At 33.6% G+C, this 19,222-nt stretch overlaps 3 protein-coding genes and 1 long non-coding RNA gene across 5 annotated transcripts; 2 read left to right on the forward strand and 2 right to left on the reverse strand.

Moving 5' to 3' along the window:
* The first annotated feature begins 1,226 nt into the window (after positions 1-1,226).
* LOC105957550 (PI-PLC X domain-containing protein At5g67130) lies at positions 1,227-5,016 on the forward strand. 2 transcript variants are annotated; one of them, XM_088823396.1, is made up of 9 exons: positions 1,227-1,328; positions 1,566-1,644; positions 1,810-1,932; positions 2,241-2,378; positions 3,510-3,608; positions 3,789-4,092; positions 4,220-4,443; positions 4,536-4,622; positions 4,744-5,016. In XM_088823396.1, the coding sequence occupies exons 2-9, from the start codon at positions 1,579-1,581 to the stop codon at positions 4,897-4,899; spliced, it is 1,197 nt and encodes a 398-aa protein (XP_088679522.1). In that variant the 5' UTR covers positions 1,227-1,328; positions 1,566-1,578; the 3' UTR covers positions 4,900-5,016. The 2 variants fall into 2 exon arrangements, with proteins under 2 accessions (XP_088679522.1, XP_012836934.2); XM_012981480.2 differs by having other exon boundaries at positions 1,281-1,474.
* Positions 3,949-4,500, reverse strand: LOC148772091 (uncharacterized). Its single transcript, XR_016033585.1, has 3 exons — positions 4,374-4,500; positions 4,187-4,270; positions 3,949-4,075 (listed from the first exon to the last, which is right to left on the reverse strand). It is a non-coding gene; the product is annotated as an uncharacterized LOC148772091 (long non-coding RNA).
* Positions 5,017-11,079: 6,063 nt separating the features above from the next.
* On the forward strand, positions 11,080-12,833 carry PUB26 (plant U-box 26). Its single transcript, XM_012981279.2, has one exon. The coding sequence runs from the start codon at positions 11,550-11,552 to the stop codon at positions 12,795-12,797; it is 1,248 nt and encodes a 415-aa protein (XP_012836733.2). The 5' UTR covers positions 11,080-11,549; the 3' UTR covers positions 12,798-12,833.
* Positions 12,834-15,134: 2,301 nt separating this feature from the next.
* On the reverse strand, positions 15,135-17,524 carry LOC105957354 (transcription factor bHLH95). The gene is made up of 3 exons (XM_088823403.1): positions 17,008-17,524; positions 15,853-16,335; positions 15,135-15,342 (listed from the first exon to the last, which is right to left on the reverse strand). Exons 1-3 carry the CDS (start codon positions 17,371-17,373, stop codon positions 15,247-15,249), a joined length of 945 nt encoding a protein of 314 aa, XP_088679529.1. The 5' UTR covers positions 17,374-17,524; the 3' UTR covers positions 15,135-15,246.
* Between the last annotated feature and the right edge of the window lie 1,698 nt (positions 17,525-19,222).

Here is a 19,222-nt window from a genome sequence, read left to right on the forward strand (position 1 = left end):
ACCGAACCGAAAATTTAGGAACCGAAAAAAAACCGAAACCGAAAAAAAAAACCGAAAAACCGAGTAGAACCGAACCGACATGAACCGACCGGTTTGGTTTTTGGTTCTTCGTGAACCGACCATTTCGGTTCCAGGTTCGGTTTGAGGCCAAAACCGACCCGATCCGAGCCGATCTCACCCCTACTTGAATATAGTATTGATGGGCCCAAGTTAAAAATTATAACCCCATGGCCCAAAATTAGGGTTCTGGGCCTTCTGTAAATGGATCATCAAACTTTATTCCGATATGCATCTGTCTAAATAATATCTGCTAAAAAATAATTTAAATCTTGAAATGAAAAATATATAATCTATAATATCTCAAAGGGTTGCTTGTAATTTTGAAATTTTAGCCAATTCTTGTTTTAAAAAAATTCAAGGGTAAAGTTTATGACTTGTCTTGAAGAAATACAAACGTGAAGGGGATAAAATATAATAAATAAATAAATAAATAAATAAATAATAGGAAAGGGACAAAAAGATGCAGACATATATTCCGTCTTGTTGATCAGACGGTTGTGCTGTTATTGTTTTGTTATTATTTACTCGTAAAAATGGTGAATTAAACGTATATTCCGGCACCACTAATTTACGGCTCAATTTCAAGAGATAGATTTAAATTTAAAAACATTTTGAATTTTTAACCTTAACAATCGCGATAAAATACAACAAGTGAGTTTGTTTTAACTTTTGATGTGGCGAAATAACTTTTTAGTAGACACACGTACATATCAATATGTGTTATTATGTGCAAATCAACGGTTAATAAAATCACTCATGTATTTCAATTGATTCAGAAAACTATTATCCAAACGAGTTGTTTGATTTAACTTATTCTACAACACATTTAAATTGTTTTATCAAAATATTAAAGTAAAATTTAAACATACAAAAAGGAAATGTGAAGGCAAGATATCTGGTATGGTATTCCCTTGCAAGCAATGTTGTATGATAAACGTATATAATTTGGCGTAAATTCATAATTGTTCAATTTATTATTATCAACGGGCTTAACTTTAATTAAATTGAATATTAGTAGTGGTTTTTAAAAAAAATCTAACATTGGTATTTGGTTATTTTATATCAGTGAATCAGGTTTAATAAGTATTGATCCTGAATTGAGTATCTAGTAAATTTTATTCTTATTTCAATTAATTTAATTATTTTATTTTATTTTATTTTAAACGCGGGGGACTAAACACATTTTACTCGTCTTAAGTTTAAAGTTTAAACCCACACACACTTCAAAGCTTGCAGGTCTCTCCCTCCTGTAACTGAAATTGCAAAAGGTCGTACGATTTTCTTTCTAGCCGTTTAGAGAGAGAGAGAGAGAGAGAGAGAGAGAGATTCTTCTTCGTCTGATTTCATTTCTGCAACAAATTTCATGCATATTTCAAAAGCTTCCCACACATAAAACACATTTCTGCGCTCATTTGTATGTTTTTGTGTACGGATCTCTTAGGATTTTTGTTCGGAGTAGAATTCTGGACATTGTTTCTGATGATTGAATATATTTCCTTCGGCAGGGACGAATTTGTGATGAATTTTTACATTTCGGTGCTGTTCTTCGCGATTTTTCTCTTCGGCCATTCCTCTGCTCTTAAGGTAATTTATTCATACGCATATTCTGCTGTATTTGCACTATTCAGGTGCCAAAAAATGCTGGAAACTCGTTTTTTCTGTGTGTAGATCTCTGTTTCTCGCATTTGTGTTTTTTTTTTCCTTCCGATTTTAGAATGGAATTTTAATTTGATTTTTGAGCGGTTACAGCAAGGAGAAACGTGCATCACGGACAAAAACTGCGACGCAGGACTGCATTGCGAAACTTGCATCGCGAATGGAGGTATCAGGCCGCGGTGTACTCGAATCCAGCCGATCAATCCCCTTTCTAAGGTTTGCCACTCGTCACTATTGTATAATCCGTACCGCGTATGAAATTGGTTTGAATTTAGTACTTGATATATACTCCGCAGTTAAAATTTGAAAATTTCTGGTTATAATCCTCTTTGACTTGGTGAATACAAAATTAGAAGATAGAGAGTAGTATCGATTTGTTGTTCAGTAGTACTGGATTTAAACTCTTCTTAAATTAGCTTAATTTCATTGATTAAAAATTAATTAGGTTGACTAATTAACGACGGTAAAATATATTTCTGGTCTTAGTTTGTTTGGTTATTAATTTTGATATGATCGAATTTTAGGTGAAAGGATTGCCGTTTAATCGGTACTCGTGGCTAACAACTCACAATTCCTTTGCGAGATTGGGGGCGAGGTCAGCTACAGGAAGCGTGATTTTATCTCCACAGAATCAACAGGACTCCATTACTAAGCAGCTCAATGTAAGGCTTTTAGTTCTCCTCCTTTGAATTTATACTGTAATTTTTTATTTTTTTTTGAGGAGTTATACTGTAATTTTTATATCTGCACTATATCCATGTGAATATGCGCTGTAGCCAGAAAAAAAAATCAGGGAACTGGTGGTGTTAGTTTAGGTTTGGGGTAGTTGGGAGTGTGCATGAAGTTGTCACCCATGTTGCTGTTTTTTTTTTCCAGCGATGATGAATGATTTTTTGTTGGATAATTAAATATTCCGTTTCTTTAATAGTACTTATTTGACTTAATTAACAATTAATAACCTTTGACTAGTTCAAATGCATAAAATATTGTTGCAAAATGACTTGACTTGTGTCTGAGTGTGAAAGTGCTGCTGGACTAATGTTTTTAATAATTACTAGCAATGGTCTGACATTAAATAGCAATAATTAGCGTGGTAAACTTTCCCTCTTCACATTAATTTTTTTTTCATGAGTGAATGCTTTGGCAGCTGTAGAATCAATCGTCTGTATCTGGAAATTGTGCACACTTATTACACTTTATATTGAAGTGCATAGTTAGGTGAACAAATTTAAGTTTCAGTAAGAGGAATGCCAAAATATTATAGTTTTATTTGTCAAGAATTTCGGTACTGTATTTTTATGCCATAGAAATCTTGAACAGGCAGTCAACAAAGGTTTCATTTCATCCTGACTTTCAACAATCATATTGACTCGACTAAATTCATATTATCGAATGCTGTAAATTTGCTGATTTTTTTTTAAAAGGAACACTCTGTTGATACTACATTTCTAAAATTTGTGAATAAAGCTTGATTTCTGTTCTAAGAACCGGTTCTATAAAAGCAATAGGAAGAGTCCTCGAGGCTAGAAGCCTAGAACATAGGACTGGTTTCTGATTGAAATCGAAACTCAGCCAAGTTCTGACTCGATAAGTGCTGACTATTAACTAATGCTTATAATAATACCTAGTCGAGTTTATCAAATTGGAATGGGAGAACTTCATTCCCGAATCCCATTTACATGATTGCTGCACGAGATAAAAGTGATATGTTTGAACTTCTTGCACATTTTTATAAAGGACAGACGTAATGCTGTTATCACAATTCTTTGATGGTTTCTATCTATGCATTGCAGAATGGGGTCAGAGGGTTGATGCTTGATATGTATGACTTCGAAAACGATGTTTGGTTATGCCACTCGTTTGGTGGCAAATGCTACAACTACACATCTTTTGTAAGTATATGAACACTAATAGACAGCACTACAGAACGAACTGCAATCCGAACATATTTATTTTTTTCTTAAATGGAACATAGATATTTATATTGGGGCATTCATAATGATATACACGCTAGTTGATACGAATATTATCGTGTTATTTGATTCTAATATACTGACTTTTGCTCTCTCCAGCAACCTGCCGTAAATGTTTTGAAAGAGGTCCAGCAGTTTCTCAAAGCAAACCCTACTGAAATAGTCACAATAATCATCGAAGATTACGTTACATCTCCAAAGGGCTTGACAAATGTTTTTAACGCCTCTGGGTTGAAGGAATTTTGGTTTCCAGTAACTCGAATGCCGAAAAACGGTGGCGACTGGCCCACAGTTGATGACATGATTAGAAAGAACCAGCGTTTAGTTGTCTTCACTTCTAAATCTTCCAAGGAATCTTCGGAGGGCATTGCCTATGATTGGAGATACTTTGAGGAAAATCAATGTGAGCCCTTGTCTTAAAAATCGAACATCTTTTATGATGTAAGAAATTAAAAAAAAAAAGAAAAAAAGAAAAAAAAAAAAAAGAATCTTCAAACCATCAATTTTATTGGATTCTTTTGAACTTGCAGATGGTAATGGTGGAATGGTGGCTGGATCATGTCCTAACCGAGCAGAATCGCCTGCAATGAATGCAACATCGAGGTCACTTGTTGTAATGAACTATTTTCCCGATAATCCAGATGTGGTGCAAGCTTGCAAACAAAATTCAGGGCCTTTAGTTACCATGATGAACACATGTTATCAAGCAGCTGGTGGAAGGTGGCCTAATTTTATTGCAGTTGATTTTTACAAGGTATTATTTTTTTATTTCTTTTTTATAGCTTGACGAGAAAAAAACCAGGTAATTTAAATCTTCAAAATGGTTTGGGAATGTAAATATTGCAGAGAAGTGATGGAGGAGGAGCAGCTGAGGCAGTAGATATGGCTAATGGTCAACTCGTTTGTGGCTGCAAATCTATATCCTTTTGCAAGGTAATTTTTTGCTTTTCTCGACGAATTTCCTAAAAGATATATTCTTACGTTTATTTTTTTTTTATCGTCGCTTTCGGTCCTATGTAACATATTGAACTGTACAATAATCATATTATTGCAGGAGAATATGAAATTCGGAGCATGTGAATTACCCGAGGCAAGTATTGCCCCCACTCCAGCAGTCAAAACCGAAACCAGCTTCGCAATATTTGACAGCACACCAATTCGATTTCAATGGATCTTCAGTCTATTTTTCATGGTAACTCTGTCACTGTAAATTTTCGATCTTATAGTACAATATGACAAGGCTGGCAGGACGAATATTGGATCAAGAAAATAGCTTGGTAGATGAACAATTGCATCAAGAAAATATAACGGTTGGGCTTTTTTTTAAGTACATGCCTTAATGGGTAAGCCCGAATACCATCAAAGTATTTGAATTCGACCCGTTAAAATTCTTGAATATTGGATCAAGAAAATATAATGGGTTGGGCTTTGTTAAAAGTACAGGCTTTAATGGGTAAGCCCGGATTGCATCAAAGTATTTGAATTCGGCCCGGTAAAATTCTTCAACATTAACTAAACTGTAAAATTTAATGTCAGATGGGGATTTAATAATTGCAAAATCACAGGGCTCAAGGCTCTGCAAACACTGAAAATCTTGAATTTCAATGTAGATAACATGTCAAACCTGCAGCAAACTCAATTAAATCTTTCATATTAAGCACACTTATCGAGACTAATTGCTTCCTTAAACGAACCACGACTACCATTTAAACAATTAGCCTATTTAATCCGACTTTAGGTAGGGCAAATCAGCGCCGGAGAATATGTCATCATCACCCGTGATATATATATAATAATGCATGGAGAATATATATATATATATATATATAGGAAACTCATAATGCTTGTTTGCTTTAGGCTGAGATTCTAGTGCTTTTATACTACAAGTTTATTCATATTATAGAGTAAATAAACAATATAATAGCACAATATAATTATATTTATCGTGCCGAAGAATCAACGTAATTTAATATCCACAAGTGAGTAGCCTTTTTTGACAAGCCTATGAAGAAATAGTAATTACATATAAGCTTTGAGTGGAGATGGAGGAGATTTATTAATAAAAGTATGCCTGTACTTATTTATTTTCTATGCCCGACTAGATATGTTTAGAATGATAGCATTGCGGAAAGAATTATATATTAAAAAAGAAATAAAAGTGGATTTTAGTTGTATTAAGAAAAAATACTCGAGCGGATTCGTCAATACGGCTTTCCTCCTCCACCGGAGCGGCCCAAGCATGGTTCGGACTACTGCCGAAAGAAAGCATCCGATCCTTTAAACAATTCGCTGGTTCGAAAAAAATGTACAAAGACCTCATTGTCTTTATTTAGTAAAAGGTTTAGGGAAAAAAGATCTAATTAATCTTGTCCTAATTGTTGTTAGTAATATTTTAATTAATTAGCAAAATCATCAAGCTTTCTCTCTCATAATTAGATGACAACTCTCATGACATGAACAAAACACAAAACATGTTGGGAGGCAAGTCATTTTAGATTGGGAAAGTCCACACATTTTCCTCTTTCATATTTATTGACTTCTCTTCAACAAATCCACTGCCCAAAACTAAATATAGATATTCTTTTCCTAGTCCTTCACCTTTTTCCAGCATTTTTAATTTATATTTTTAAAGGAAAAAAATATGTTTTCTTACTTTGACCTGATCAAAGACTCACTCACGGGTTTACTTCCTGGAGGCAGGTTTGTCATTTTATTTTTTATTTTATTTTTTATTTTGGTCTGAATGTAAATATATGATATTACCATGTGTTGTTAGATGATTCTTCAACTTTATGGTAATTTGTTTTGTTTGTTGTTGGTGTTTTCCGACAAGACAGTCAAGAAATCTTTGATTTTTTCTCATTTTAATTTATTCTCCAAACTTAAAAACACATAATACCGACGAAAATTATCACATGATGTTGTTAAACAACTTTTGTGACAGAATATATGTATATATACCCATTCTGCCCACACACCATCTGCAACATTACTACAAAAAAAAGATAAAAAATTCTAATTTTATCTATGACTTATTGAGTAATCAACTTAATCAAGAGCTAATCTTATTAATTTACGTTTCTTGTATGATTTACAATCTATTACACGAGAGTGTAAATTTACTCACTGATCGTGGATTAATTAGTTACATAATAAAATAAATAAATAAATAGAAAGTGGAAGAAGTGAAATAGAAGAGGTGGAATGACAAGACGCTCGTGTGGAAACAGAACAGCAGAGATGACTACTTTGAATTGGCTGTGGCTTAGCTGGCCGAACACGTGCCAAAGGTTTTTTATTTTTTTTATTTTTTTTTCTTTTTTCCTACAAATAAACAATGTAATGTTTCCTAAACTCACATCTCGATCATAATTACCAATTTACCACTTGTATTTAAATTGATTAAACTTCACTCAATGTTTGACTCCAATTATCCAACACTCTTTCCAGAGAGGATAGCTGATGGCATTTGGTTCTTTTAATTAGTTAAATTCTATTATTATATGTTAATTGTCAATTAAGTTTTTTATTTAATAAAATTTAGTTATTGTTTTAAGGATAAAGCTTATATATTCTTTTTGACCTAGTACAAAATTAACTGTAGGAGATGAATGTTACTAATTTCATAAAATAAAATTATTTAATTATGGGATTTCGTTTTAGTGACGGGCTAGGGTAGTGTTGAATCTTACCAACCAAACATCTTATTAGCTCTTACTATTTAATCAATCCAACATCAGGGCCGGTCCGGCGTATTCGGGGGCCCGGGGCGAGAATATATTTTATGCCCTTAATAATATGAGGTCTCGGTCCGACTTTTTTTTTTTTTCCTTTTTTTTTGATGAAATAATATAGACAAATATTTATTAATTTAAATTTATTTATCAATAAATATTGAAAATATTAATGTATACCTAAATTTTGTTTTATAAAGCAAATGTTAGAAATGTAGGAAATAATTTTTGTTTGAATAAAATGAAAAATATTAAATTGTATATAGTGTAAACTAAGTATTAAAATTTATAAATAGAAAATATATTTTTTTTAAACGATAGATGAATAAAAAAAATTATACAATAGAAATATATTTTTTTTCACACAAAAAGTATTAGTATATATATATAAAAACACTGAAAATGGGCCCCTAGTAAAACTGGGCCCTGGGCGTGGGCCCTGCTCGCCCCACCCCAGGACCGGCCCTGTCCAACATAGTAGTAGCAAACAGAACGAGCTCGAAGAAAACTAATTACTGAAAGAAAATCTAGCTAGTGAAATTAATATTTAAACTCATTTATTACTTCTTCCTTTTCTTTATAGATTATGTCTTGGTAATAAAATAAATTATTTCATATTATATGTGACAGTTCTACACTCTCAATGTAGAATACATTTGTTTTGTCCAAGTATATCTTATAATTCCTAACATCAACGAGAAATTAATGATATTAGAAACAAAAAGATAAAAAATCACAAAAAAAAAATTCAAATCAAAAAGATCACTTTGAAAAAAAAGTATGACGAAAACTTTTGAAATATATATATATATATATATAAAATAAAAAAAAATAGAAAATAAAAAAGAAAGAGGTGAAAGGATAAAATAGATTCTCTCTACTCCAATAGAGTGAGTGACATCAAGTGGTCCGAATGTCGTGTGGTGTGTGTGTGTGGGGCCTACTTAAATCAACATCGTTTATGACTTTGGTGGGGTTCTTTTGGTAGGTCCCACCCAACATCTCAAAAAGCCAATAATTAATATATAAAAAATATATATTTAGCAAATAAAAATGAACATAGAAATAAAAAATGAAAAATCAAGTAATAAAAATCTGTAATGTAATGCTATTGTTTATCCACGAGAGAACTTATTGGGGCCGAATAAATTAAATAAATAAAGTAGGGTGAGAGACAAGCTGTCCCCCGCACATTCCTCTGTTCATCTTTGACCTTTGACTACTAGTCACCCCCCACCTCCCCCCACCACCACCACCCCACCCCCTACCCACCCCACCAAAACCCCACTCTGAATTAACCAATGCTAGCTGTGCTTTATGTATTATTATTATTATTATTATTATTATTATTATTATTGTCTTTGACTGTTCTAAATCTTCGATCATGTTTTTTCTAACTTTAATTATTTGCTCACTATTTTTGATGACTATATGTAATAAGTATTTACATCATCTGTTTTGCATTACACTTCAAGCAATATTCTTGGTTTCTTTTAATCATTAGAATCAATGGAGATTTTTCAAATATATATATTTTTACAAAGTCTCAATCGCAAAAGGTCGATCTCTAAACAAGTCTCTAAAACAAGATTCAGAAACTCGTGTTTTTTTTTTTTTTTTTTTTTTTTTATATTCATGGATTTTCTTGAGTATATTGATGAGAACTAAATGCATATCCAACTAACAAAACCTATGACGACTGTCTTAATACCAAGTAGTATTGGTCAAGAAAAGCCCAATGGGAAGTGTTATTACAGAGTTTGAATTTTCTTGGGAACATATATATCTATCTATACATAAATAAATGTTAGTAGTAGCAGCAGCAGTAGAAACTCAACTACATGCATATATGCATTGTTATTGCCAAACACCCAACCACCAAACGGGTTTCAAGAACCATTTATTACTAATTCATGGGCATTTTTGTCATTTTCCCTCAACCATTGGAATAATTCACATATTAATTACTCTACTTTTAATTTGATGCATGTATGTGTATATCTGAATCTTTCTGTAGACAAGTAAAGAAGGTTGACCATGTAATTTTTTTTAATTTTTTTTAAATATCTGTAAACTTAATGCATGCTTAGTAGCTGAGTGTAGTGTGGCTTGGGGACCTAGCTAATTCACAGTGAGCCCATTTTTGGCAAGTTATGTTCGAATTGGATTTTGAATTCAAGTTAATTGACCATCTATATTTTATTCTACTACTGCAGCTTTTATTAACCACAATGCAGGGAGCTTTAACCTAAGGTTTGATATATATTAAAAGAAAAAGAAAAAAAATTGAAAAAGGATTGGGTTCAAGGAATCAATGGCTTACATCACAGGGAGCAGCATTGGTATTTGGTGCTGGTAAACAGGAGCATTTTACAATACAGTACTCCTACTTGTTTTTACTGATTTTTCAATTCCCCCGGGCGTCTCGAATCGGATTTGTAGATGCTACGCCCGGTGAAATACAACGGATTATCTTAAACCATTGATCTACACATAATAACACACACGCGTATATGTACGTGTGCTTACTCGGTAGATATTTGTGCAGATCCATAGTTTAAAATTACCAGGTTTGTTACATCATGTGTAGCATCTCATTAGACCGTCTCGAAGATAAACAAGTCGGGCTACCCGAGAGATAGCTTCAAATATCTATTATGGTTTATCTACACACTAATATAGATTAATGCGACATATTTCACTCGATGTAACATGAAAAAAATTAGGTGGTAGAAAGGTAGTTCAGGTTATTTATTGCAACATTTGGGTCAAAGTGCAGGTCTATATATATAAAATACCAGCCAGGGAGAAACATAACTCATCTATATTATTAATTCAAATGCACACTAACCGATTTGGCATAAACCCTTTTGAAATAGTAGTTGTATTTTCGTGGAACCATCCATTTTTCTGATTCTGCAATAGAAAAATATAATGTATGGGCAGATTATAAATATAGCATATTGCCCTTTCCATCTTTGAATAACCACTTAATTCAACTACCAAAAGAAATTATCTTTTCTGCCAGCAATAAATAAAATGTGATGCAGCAAACTAAAACAACGGCAAAAAGGGGCAAAGGAAAACCAATTTTTGGTGCATATCCTAGGGATGTAAATGACCCGAGCCAGCTCGACAAAAGTTCGAACTCGAGCTTTCTGAGAAGCCGAGCCCGAGTTTATTCTTAGTTGTTTGTGAGCTCACGAGCTCATGGTTTTTTTTTTTTATAATTTTAATTTAGTATTTTATTTTATTATAAATATAATTAATATACAATTTAATAATAAATTCATATAAATAATTAAAATAAATTACAGCTCATTTTTTTATTTCATAACTTTTTTATTATAATTTATAATAATATTAATAAAACAGTAAATTAAAAACACAAAATTGGATAGGCTCAAGCTCGAGCTCGCGAAAACAGTCAAACTCGGTAGCATTCGATATTCAAATGACCTTTAATATTAAAAATCAAAGATGCATTATCATTTATTCAAAACCAGTAAGATTAGATAAGATTAGATTAGATGAATTGAATGTGTGTTAGATAGAGGACAAATCAAGAATTTCACAACCACAATAAAACTATAAATAGTAAAAAAAAAAACTAGAGACTATATAAATAAGGACCACTTATTTTTAAATTCAGATTTCAGAGTGATGTAAACAGGAGTTGGATTTTCCGGTAAATATAAAAGAGTAAATGAGCCTCATCCGGTCATACTACCCCAGTCAGCCAGTCCCCACTAAAATTCCCTTTGACCATCAAATTAACAAACCCCACCAACCCAACCATGGTTAAAAACCCTAACCATTGAACCACACGTGTGGGAGATGAATGGGTGTGTGTGTGTGTGTATGCATATAATAGTACAAATCCGTCAGAATATAAACGCAGAGAAATGTCCCTCTGTTCCTATTTCGTATATAACCCATCACTCCCCCAACAAAGTTAAAGAGAATTTGCAGTCTTCTCTGTTTTTAGTATTACTCTCTCTAGTTCTTGTCCCTCCAATTTTTTACATTCTCTCTCTCTCTCTCTCCTTTTTTTTTTCAAATTTTTAAAACACGTGCGGAGGGGAAAGAAGGAATTTAAAGGAGGGGGGAAGGTGTGAGTAGAAACATGCCTGGGAGTTTGGAGCCGTTGGATATCGGCGTGCACATACCGTACCATTTCCGGTGCCCGATTTCCTTAGAGCTGATGTGTGACCCGGTCACCGTTTGTACCGGTCAAACTTACGACCGCTCCAGCATAGAATCGTGGGTGGGTACCGGGAACACCACGTGTCCGGTTACCCGGGTCCCGCTCTCCGATTTCACCCTAATCCCGAACCACACGCTACGGCGGTTGATTCAGGAGTGGTGCGTTGCGAACCGGTCCTTCGGTGTTGAACGGATACCGACTCCGAAGCAACCTGCCGAACCGAATTTGGTTCGGACTTTGTTGAGTCAGGCTTCTTCCGGATCGGCTCCGTTTAGCCTGAGGGTTTCGGCTTTGAGGAGGCTGAGGGGGCTGGCGCGTGACTCGGATAAGAACCGGTCGGTTATTGCAGCTCTGAACGCGCGTGAGATTCTACTCTCCGTTGTTTTCGCGGATGTGGTTTCGCAGCCGTCGGAGTTGAATCTGGAGTCGATTGCGATTCTGTCGATGTTCACGCTCTCTGAACCGGAGTGCTTGTACGTGGCCTCCGATCCCGACCGGGTGTGTTACTTGGTGAATTTACTGTTCCATTCGTCGATCGACGTCCGGGTGAACTCGGCGGCGGTGATCGAGAATGTTGTGGCGGGAATACGGTCGCCGGAGTTTCGGACGCAAATCAGTTGCTCCGACGGGGTTTTCGAGGGAATCGTCGGGATTCTGAGCTATCCTGTGGCTTACCCTAGGGCGCTGAAGATCGGGATCAAGGCGTTGTTCGCTCTGTGTTTGGTGAAACAGCACCGGCACAAGGCGGTAGCGGCGGGGGCGGTGGAGGCGCTGATCGACAGGCTGGCGGAGTTCGAGAAGTGCGATGCGGAGCGGGCGCTGGCGACGGTGGAGCTGCTCTGCAGGATTCCGTCAGGCTGCGCGGCGTTTGCGTCGCACGCGCTGACGGTCCCGCTGCTGGTGAAGATAATATTGAAGATCTCGGATCGGGCGACGGAGTACGCCGCCGGAGCGCTCCTGTCGCTGTGCTCGGCGTCCGAGCGGGCACAGCACGAATCGGTGGGGGCAGGCGTGTTGACTCAGTTGCTTTTGCTGGTTCAGAGCGATTGCACGGAGAGAGCGAAGCGTAAAGCGCAAATGCTGCTGAAGTTGCTGCGGGACGCGTGGCCCCATGATTCCATTGCCTTTTCGGATGATTATGCTGGAAGCGACGTCGTTCCATTTTAATTCTTTTTTTTTCTTTTCTTTTATTGCCTGGGCAAATTGATTAATTAAAAAGAAAAAAAAAATTGCAGTTATTAAGAGAAAAAATTAGGTTAAGAGAGTACATAAGGCCGCATTGTGCATGTAATTGTATGTAATTTTTTTCACCTCGAAATATTTTTTGTTAGAAAAAATTTTGGAAGTCTATATTTTCTGCTTATTTATGGGAATAATTTAATGTTTTATTAATTGTCTTACTAATTTTAATTCAATTGGTCAAGATATAAAATCTTGACGTGAAATTTAAACCAAAAAAAAATGAATTTATAATTTTTTTTTGAAACAGAATTTATAATTAATATAATATCTTTTTATATATATAAAAATGAATTTATAATAATAATTTGTTGTTTGGTCAAATTAAAATTAGGTTGAAGTATGATGATAAAAAAGGTGGCATGAAATATATGTGAGAGAGAGAGAGAGAGGGAATAGAAATTGATGGTTCAACTTCTTCTGACCAGAATAATGGTGCTGCTGGGGTAGTGGCGCATGCTTACAAATTCAAAGTTTGGTCTATTACGAATAATAGCATGTTACAACTATGTGCGTGTGTGTGTGTGTCCCTATTTTATTTATATTTGATTTTTTTTTTTTTTTTATGTAGGTTAATAATTATCTCTTGCATCCCTATTTTGTTTAGGTATGTTTGTCCAAGTTGCTATATTGGTCAAATGCATTGAATAATTTTGTATTGAAGATATGTACAATCGCTTACTTGCATGTTGATATATGTAAAACGGGGTGGGGCAGATTCGAACTCTGAACCTCTACTCTAATAGTTGAAACTTGGTATCGAATTTTCTAATGAATGTTGGTGCCAAATCTTGATTCTAATTTAATGATTGAGTGGATATTTATTTAAAAAAAAAATATTATTCTTCAATTTTTTTTTTAATTTCTTTTTAAAATAATAAATCTATTAAATGAGATTTGTAGGGAAAGTCTCAAAATCATTTAACCAATAGTTGTTTGATTGAAACGTGTGGGTGCGTTTCAGTTATAGTGATAAATTATTATTATTATTTTATTATTAAAATTGTTTTCAAAAAGGTATTTTGGAAATTAGAAATAGACCATGGAAATGGAATATCACGTGGGCTTTTGGAATTTTGCCTTTCTTTGATTGCCTTTGGTGCTGCTTGACTGCTGATATATGCCCAACTGGCCAACTCATACTTTTGGCCCACTAATATATATACATATACATACACAAAACAAGAATATATGAGAAAAGAATACAATTCTTTACTTAAATTAATAGTAATAGTTAGAGAATTTCTCACAACAAATATTAACCGTCAAACCTACATGCTACACTAAATGAAGTGTATAAATCGGTGACGTAACCTAAATGCTCAATCAAATATACAGTAATAGAATGTGTCTCGAGTTGAGGAAGTTCAATTAAGAAGAAAAGCCACGCGTCCCTAAGAAACTTGCAGAAAGGAGTGTCGGGAAGGGTTTTAATTTTCGCATTAGTACTCCGACGGTCAAGAAAATCGTGCAGAAACAGTATATGTATGTAGTGTGTGCATTAGGAATATCAGAGAGATAGAGAGAGTTTTTCCTTGTACCTCAAGACTGTATTTATATTTATCAGTCAGATCACACGTAGGAATGATGTGGTTACTTCGAGATGTAGTGTGTTGTTGGCGAGTTGTTTCGTTTCTTGCGAGCTGAGCCTAGTTGAATAAAAAGAGCCCGCATGCGTGATTGCTTATATATGTTTGAGCCGCAAGTGTGCCTTCCCTCAATCAATGTCAAAATTATTTTGTGTGATTTATTATTATTAATATAAATATATACTATATTGTATATATTTCTGTAGTTCATGAAATAAAAATAACTGGACTTATTGGCTTGTTTTCGAGAAAAGCAGCTTTCGATGCAAACCCAGGCCCATTAGGAAACATAGGATCTCTTAAGTAAGGCCCATTGTTACTGCTACTTTGACTATAATAAATTGTATAATAAATAGATCTATATGTTAATTAATATTCTTATCAATACATACATATACAATATACATAACTATTTTACTGTATAATGTAACTGTAATTGATAATAATTATATGTATTCAAATAATTAATCAGTTCTCTGTAAGAAAAAATAAATAAAAAATTGCTAATATCCATGATATTGAATATTGAATATAATTATGGGTAAGCATTGACCTAAAGGGAGGAAATATAAATAATTTTATTTTGATTTCATGTTTCCATATATATATATATATATATATAATCTTATTGGGTCTACTTAATTTTTATTTTACTTTTCAAGGGCACCACAGGGAATTTTAAAAACTAGAAATAAATTTCTTCTGCATACTAATTAATTAATTAGCTAATGATACATTTGATCAAAGGACTAATCTCCTTTTAAATTTTAATTAGTAGCCAAATTAAATTAGGAATTGACCCACAACATTATTTCTGCTGCTGCTTGCTTATATATTTCTTCAACTGAAAATGCCTGTTGGAACTGGTCTGATCCTCCATTTGCCTGATATATATATATAAACCACAAGTACAAGTAATCAAGATTAGACAATAAATAATATATTTTAATTATAGCGTTTAATAATTAAAAAATAAAACACAAAAGTGAGTGAAACAGAATTGTTAAACAATAATTGCATATATATATAACAAGATCAAATTCAAGAAACCACTTATTTAATTGCAATGAAATTGGGTAAAATACGAAATCAATCGACATTTTCCTTTGTTTGTTTTGATTTACGACGAGTTATATGCATTAAAATTGTTACGAAACACGCAATGCGACACCATCTACGAGAGATAAAACATAGATTAATCAGTAACCTAATTAATGTTTTTAGGGCAAATGATTTCTTAAATACAATTGAAGTCTTAAATAAGCTCAAACTATAGGTATAAAATCTAATTCTTAAAAGAAAATCCGCGATATCGAAAACCCTAAAACAAAACTTATATACGCGTGTATTTAATTTGCTATATATTAAAAAAAAGGAAGATTTTATGGACTAACCCGCGCATGAATCATGTACATGCATCGATTTCGATCCGACGAGACTTGAGCAGAAACCACATCCAATTTGTGCTTCTCCATCACAAAGCATATAGCAGTGAACAACCCTGGCTTCTTCGATCCGCAAACGCTAAAATGCGCGTCTTTCCAACACACATTCAACACCACATTCGCAGAAGTCCATGTCTTAAAAATAGCCGATAATTCCGGTCCTGAAAATAGCTGATTTGGAGGGCTTGCTAAAGTGACGGCCGACATAATACTGCTCGTCGATCCCATCTCGGCTAGAAAGGCCTCCCTCGATTGGTGGATTCCAAAGTTTTGTTGTGTGATTAGTGATGGCGGGTCGTAATTAATGCGAGCGATTACGTGATTATTAGTATTGTGGAGTTTATCGAGCTTTTGTTTCTGAAGCTTTTCGAGGGTTTCTTGAAGTTTCTTGATGTAGTTTACTGCCTCATCAACTATGGTGGATTTGTCTGCCTGCAATTATTGAGATTTTATTATTATTACAAAAAAATGAATAAATTAAATAAATAAACCCTCTATCATTTAATTCTTGATACATAGCTAATAAGTAATGTTCTGACCGAGATCGATTTAATTATATTAATTCCAATTGAGTCACATTTATTGTTAAGAAGAGATTTGTGCACGTTTCTAATCAAATGTATTGCATGAAATTAAATTACAAGCTAATTAAAATAGAAAAATAAATAATCAATTAATAAATAAATTATTTGTTCTTTTGACAGAAATGAATTAGACAAGAAGATTCTTCTGAACACTACTCAATTTGGACAAACACCCAAGAAAAAATAATCATGGATACAAGGAATTAAAACTGGAAAGTAAACCCCCCTTTTCTGATTTGTTGAACTATAATATGTCTCTATCTGCTATATATATATATATATGTGTGTGTGTGTGTGTAATTGTGTGTGCGCCACCAAAAAGTTTGAACTTTTTTCAAGAAACAAACTCTGGAAACTTGTATCACAAAAACATTTAAAAATAAATAAATAAAAAGAAGAAGAAATTAAATTATACACACACAAAACACACATTAACTTAGGTGAAAAAAAAAATCAGCAAGAATTATTAATTGATTATATAAATCTTAGAAAGTTTGTATGTATATGTGTATGTATATACCTTGGGGGGAAGGTGAGGTAGCAAAGCATGGAGATTAGAAAACATGTTCCTCATCTTCTTCCTCCTCTCTCTCTCTGTCCATATATGCAGCTCATGCTCTTCCGATTGTTCTCCACCACCGCCGCCACCTTTCCCTTCCTCACCACCACCACCGCCGCCGACCCTCTTCTTTGCCAGCTTGGCTGCCGGTGGCCGCGCAGCTCCCTCATCGGGCCTGGCCGCCGCCTGCCCATCGGGATTGGTGGTGTCCGCCGCCAACTTCTTGCCGCAATCATCATCGCCGCCGTGAAAACCTAATTTCGGAAATGCCCATGATTGGTCATCGTCGTCCCATAATAAGTTTTCATGGCGGAGCTCTTCAGACATATCTGTATCACTGTATGTATATATATGTGTGTGTGTGTGTGTGTGTGTGAATGAGCAGTGGTTATAAAAAGTATAATATAAGAGTTAGAGGGGGTGAAGTTGGAATATATATATATAGCAAAAAAGCATCAAATATATGTGTGTGTGTGTGCATATATATATACACACACGTATATGTATTTGGGGGGTGGGTTTGGGTAAGGTTGTAGAAAGAAAGCATGATATGGAGGAGGGGTAATGTAAGAACAAACCAAAATACAATCATAAGCCTAAATGCCGTTACTGCCTTTAAAACAAAAATACTAGCTAAAGCACATTACTCAATTAATTCTTTTATTTGTATATAATATATCCCACCGTGGGTCCCACAACTTTGCCTTTTTCAGCATTAAAATATTATTATTATTAATTTTTTTATTTTTTTCAAAATTTATTTTTAATAATATCATTTAATAATTAAAAAAAAGAAAACCTTAAAACAACTCTCTAATTAATAGCATTCACCGACGTAAAATCCATTATCAGAATGGCTCATATTTGTATAATTTCATTAATAATAATAAAAAACAAAACTCATGAACTAACTCGCAATCGAGCTCTTGAACTATTACAATACATATTGAGCACATTTTTTTCTTGTACAATTATTATTGTTACATATTTAAATAATTTATTATTTTTTAATTCTGAAATGTTATCCCATTTAGGTGTGGCTTTTGGAATTGAGTGAAGGTTCATTATTTGTTCTGTGGGTTTTTCACCAACTTACCATACTTGAGAATTGTCTTACCTTTAATCCCATCTATGCAATTATTTGATAAAATCGCGTTTGGCATATTTAGTTTGTTGTAACGCTTTTCTTCCGTGTAATCCTATTTTATTATCTCGTGTTAAGATTACATGCAAACACGTGGTTTAAGGACAGCATTTCTTTTCTAGGGTTAATTCAAAGCAATATTGTATAGTTATTTCACCAAAAGCGCTCTAATTTATAACACCATTTTAAACCTCAGTAACTCTCATCTAATCCTAGGACAACAATTCTTGAATACCCTAATAATTACACATATTGTTAGCTGAGTTTCAAAATTATAGTAAACCTCTATAAATTAATACAATCGTAATCGACAAAATTCTGTTAATTTAGCGAAATATTAATTTAACAATATAATTTTTTAACACGTTGGGACAATGAAAAAATATTAATTTATCGAGATTGTACTAAAAATGAACCGGCTCGAACGAAAATGTATATTATTATTATTCAATTTTACGCACTTCCAAATTTATATATATATACATATATATATATATATATATATATATATTAACTTGGTTTGATATGTTAATTAGCTGTAATTATTGTAAATGACACATAAGAGTTTCATGTTATGCATACTTTGTTTAATGCTTGACTTGATACAAAATGTGATTACTTTTTACTGTTTAACGTGAAAGAAAATGCTTATCTTGTTGTATTAAGAAAAAGAAAGAACAAATTAAAACTTGCAGTAAACAGTTGTTAAAATGGTTTTTCACCCTCTTTGAAAATGTGAGAGCCCCTCTTCGCAACGTGCGCCGGCGGGACAGTTTCACGCACTCTTCAAAGGTTAAAAACATAGGTCGTGTTTGGACATATGAATTTAGGTTTGGCCAAAGGATTTCAAATAATTCTACCTATTTACAAAAATAAATAAATAAAATTTCAAATAATTATATTGTTTCGACATTTTTAGAATTCATTTTTCATAATTAAAAATATAATCGAATATTCAGATTTAGATTTGAATTTGCCATTAACAGTAAATTTAAATTCCGCTAAAAATGATCAATTTAAATTAAGATTTGG

The sequence above is a fragment of the Erythranthe guttata genome, chromosome 2, assembly GCF_056151865.1.
Source record: "Erythranthe guttata isolate IM_541 chromosome 2, IM_541, whole genome shotgun sequence".
NCBI classification, from domain to species: Eukaryota; Viridiplantae; Streptophyta; class Magnoliopsida; order Lamiales; family Phrymaceae; genus Erythranthe; species Erythranthe guttata.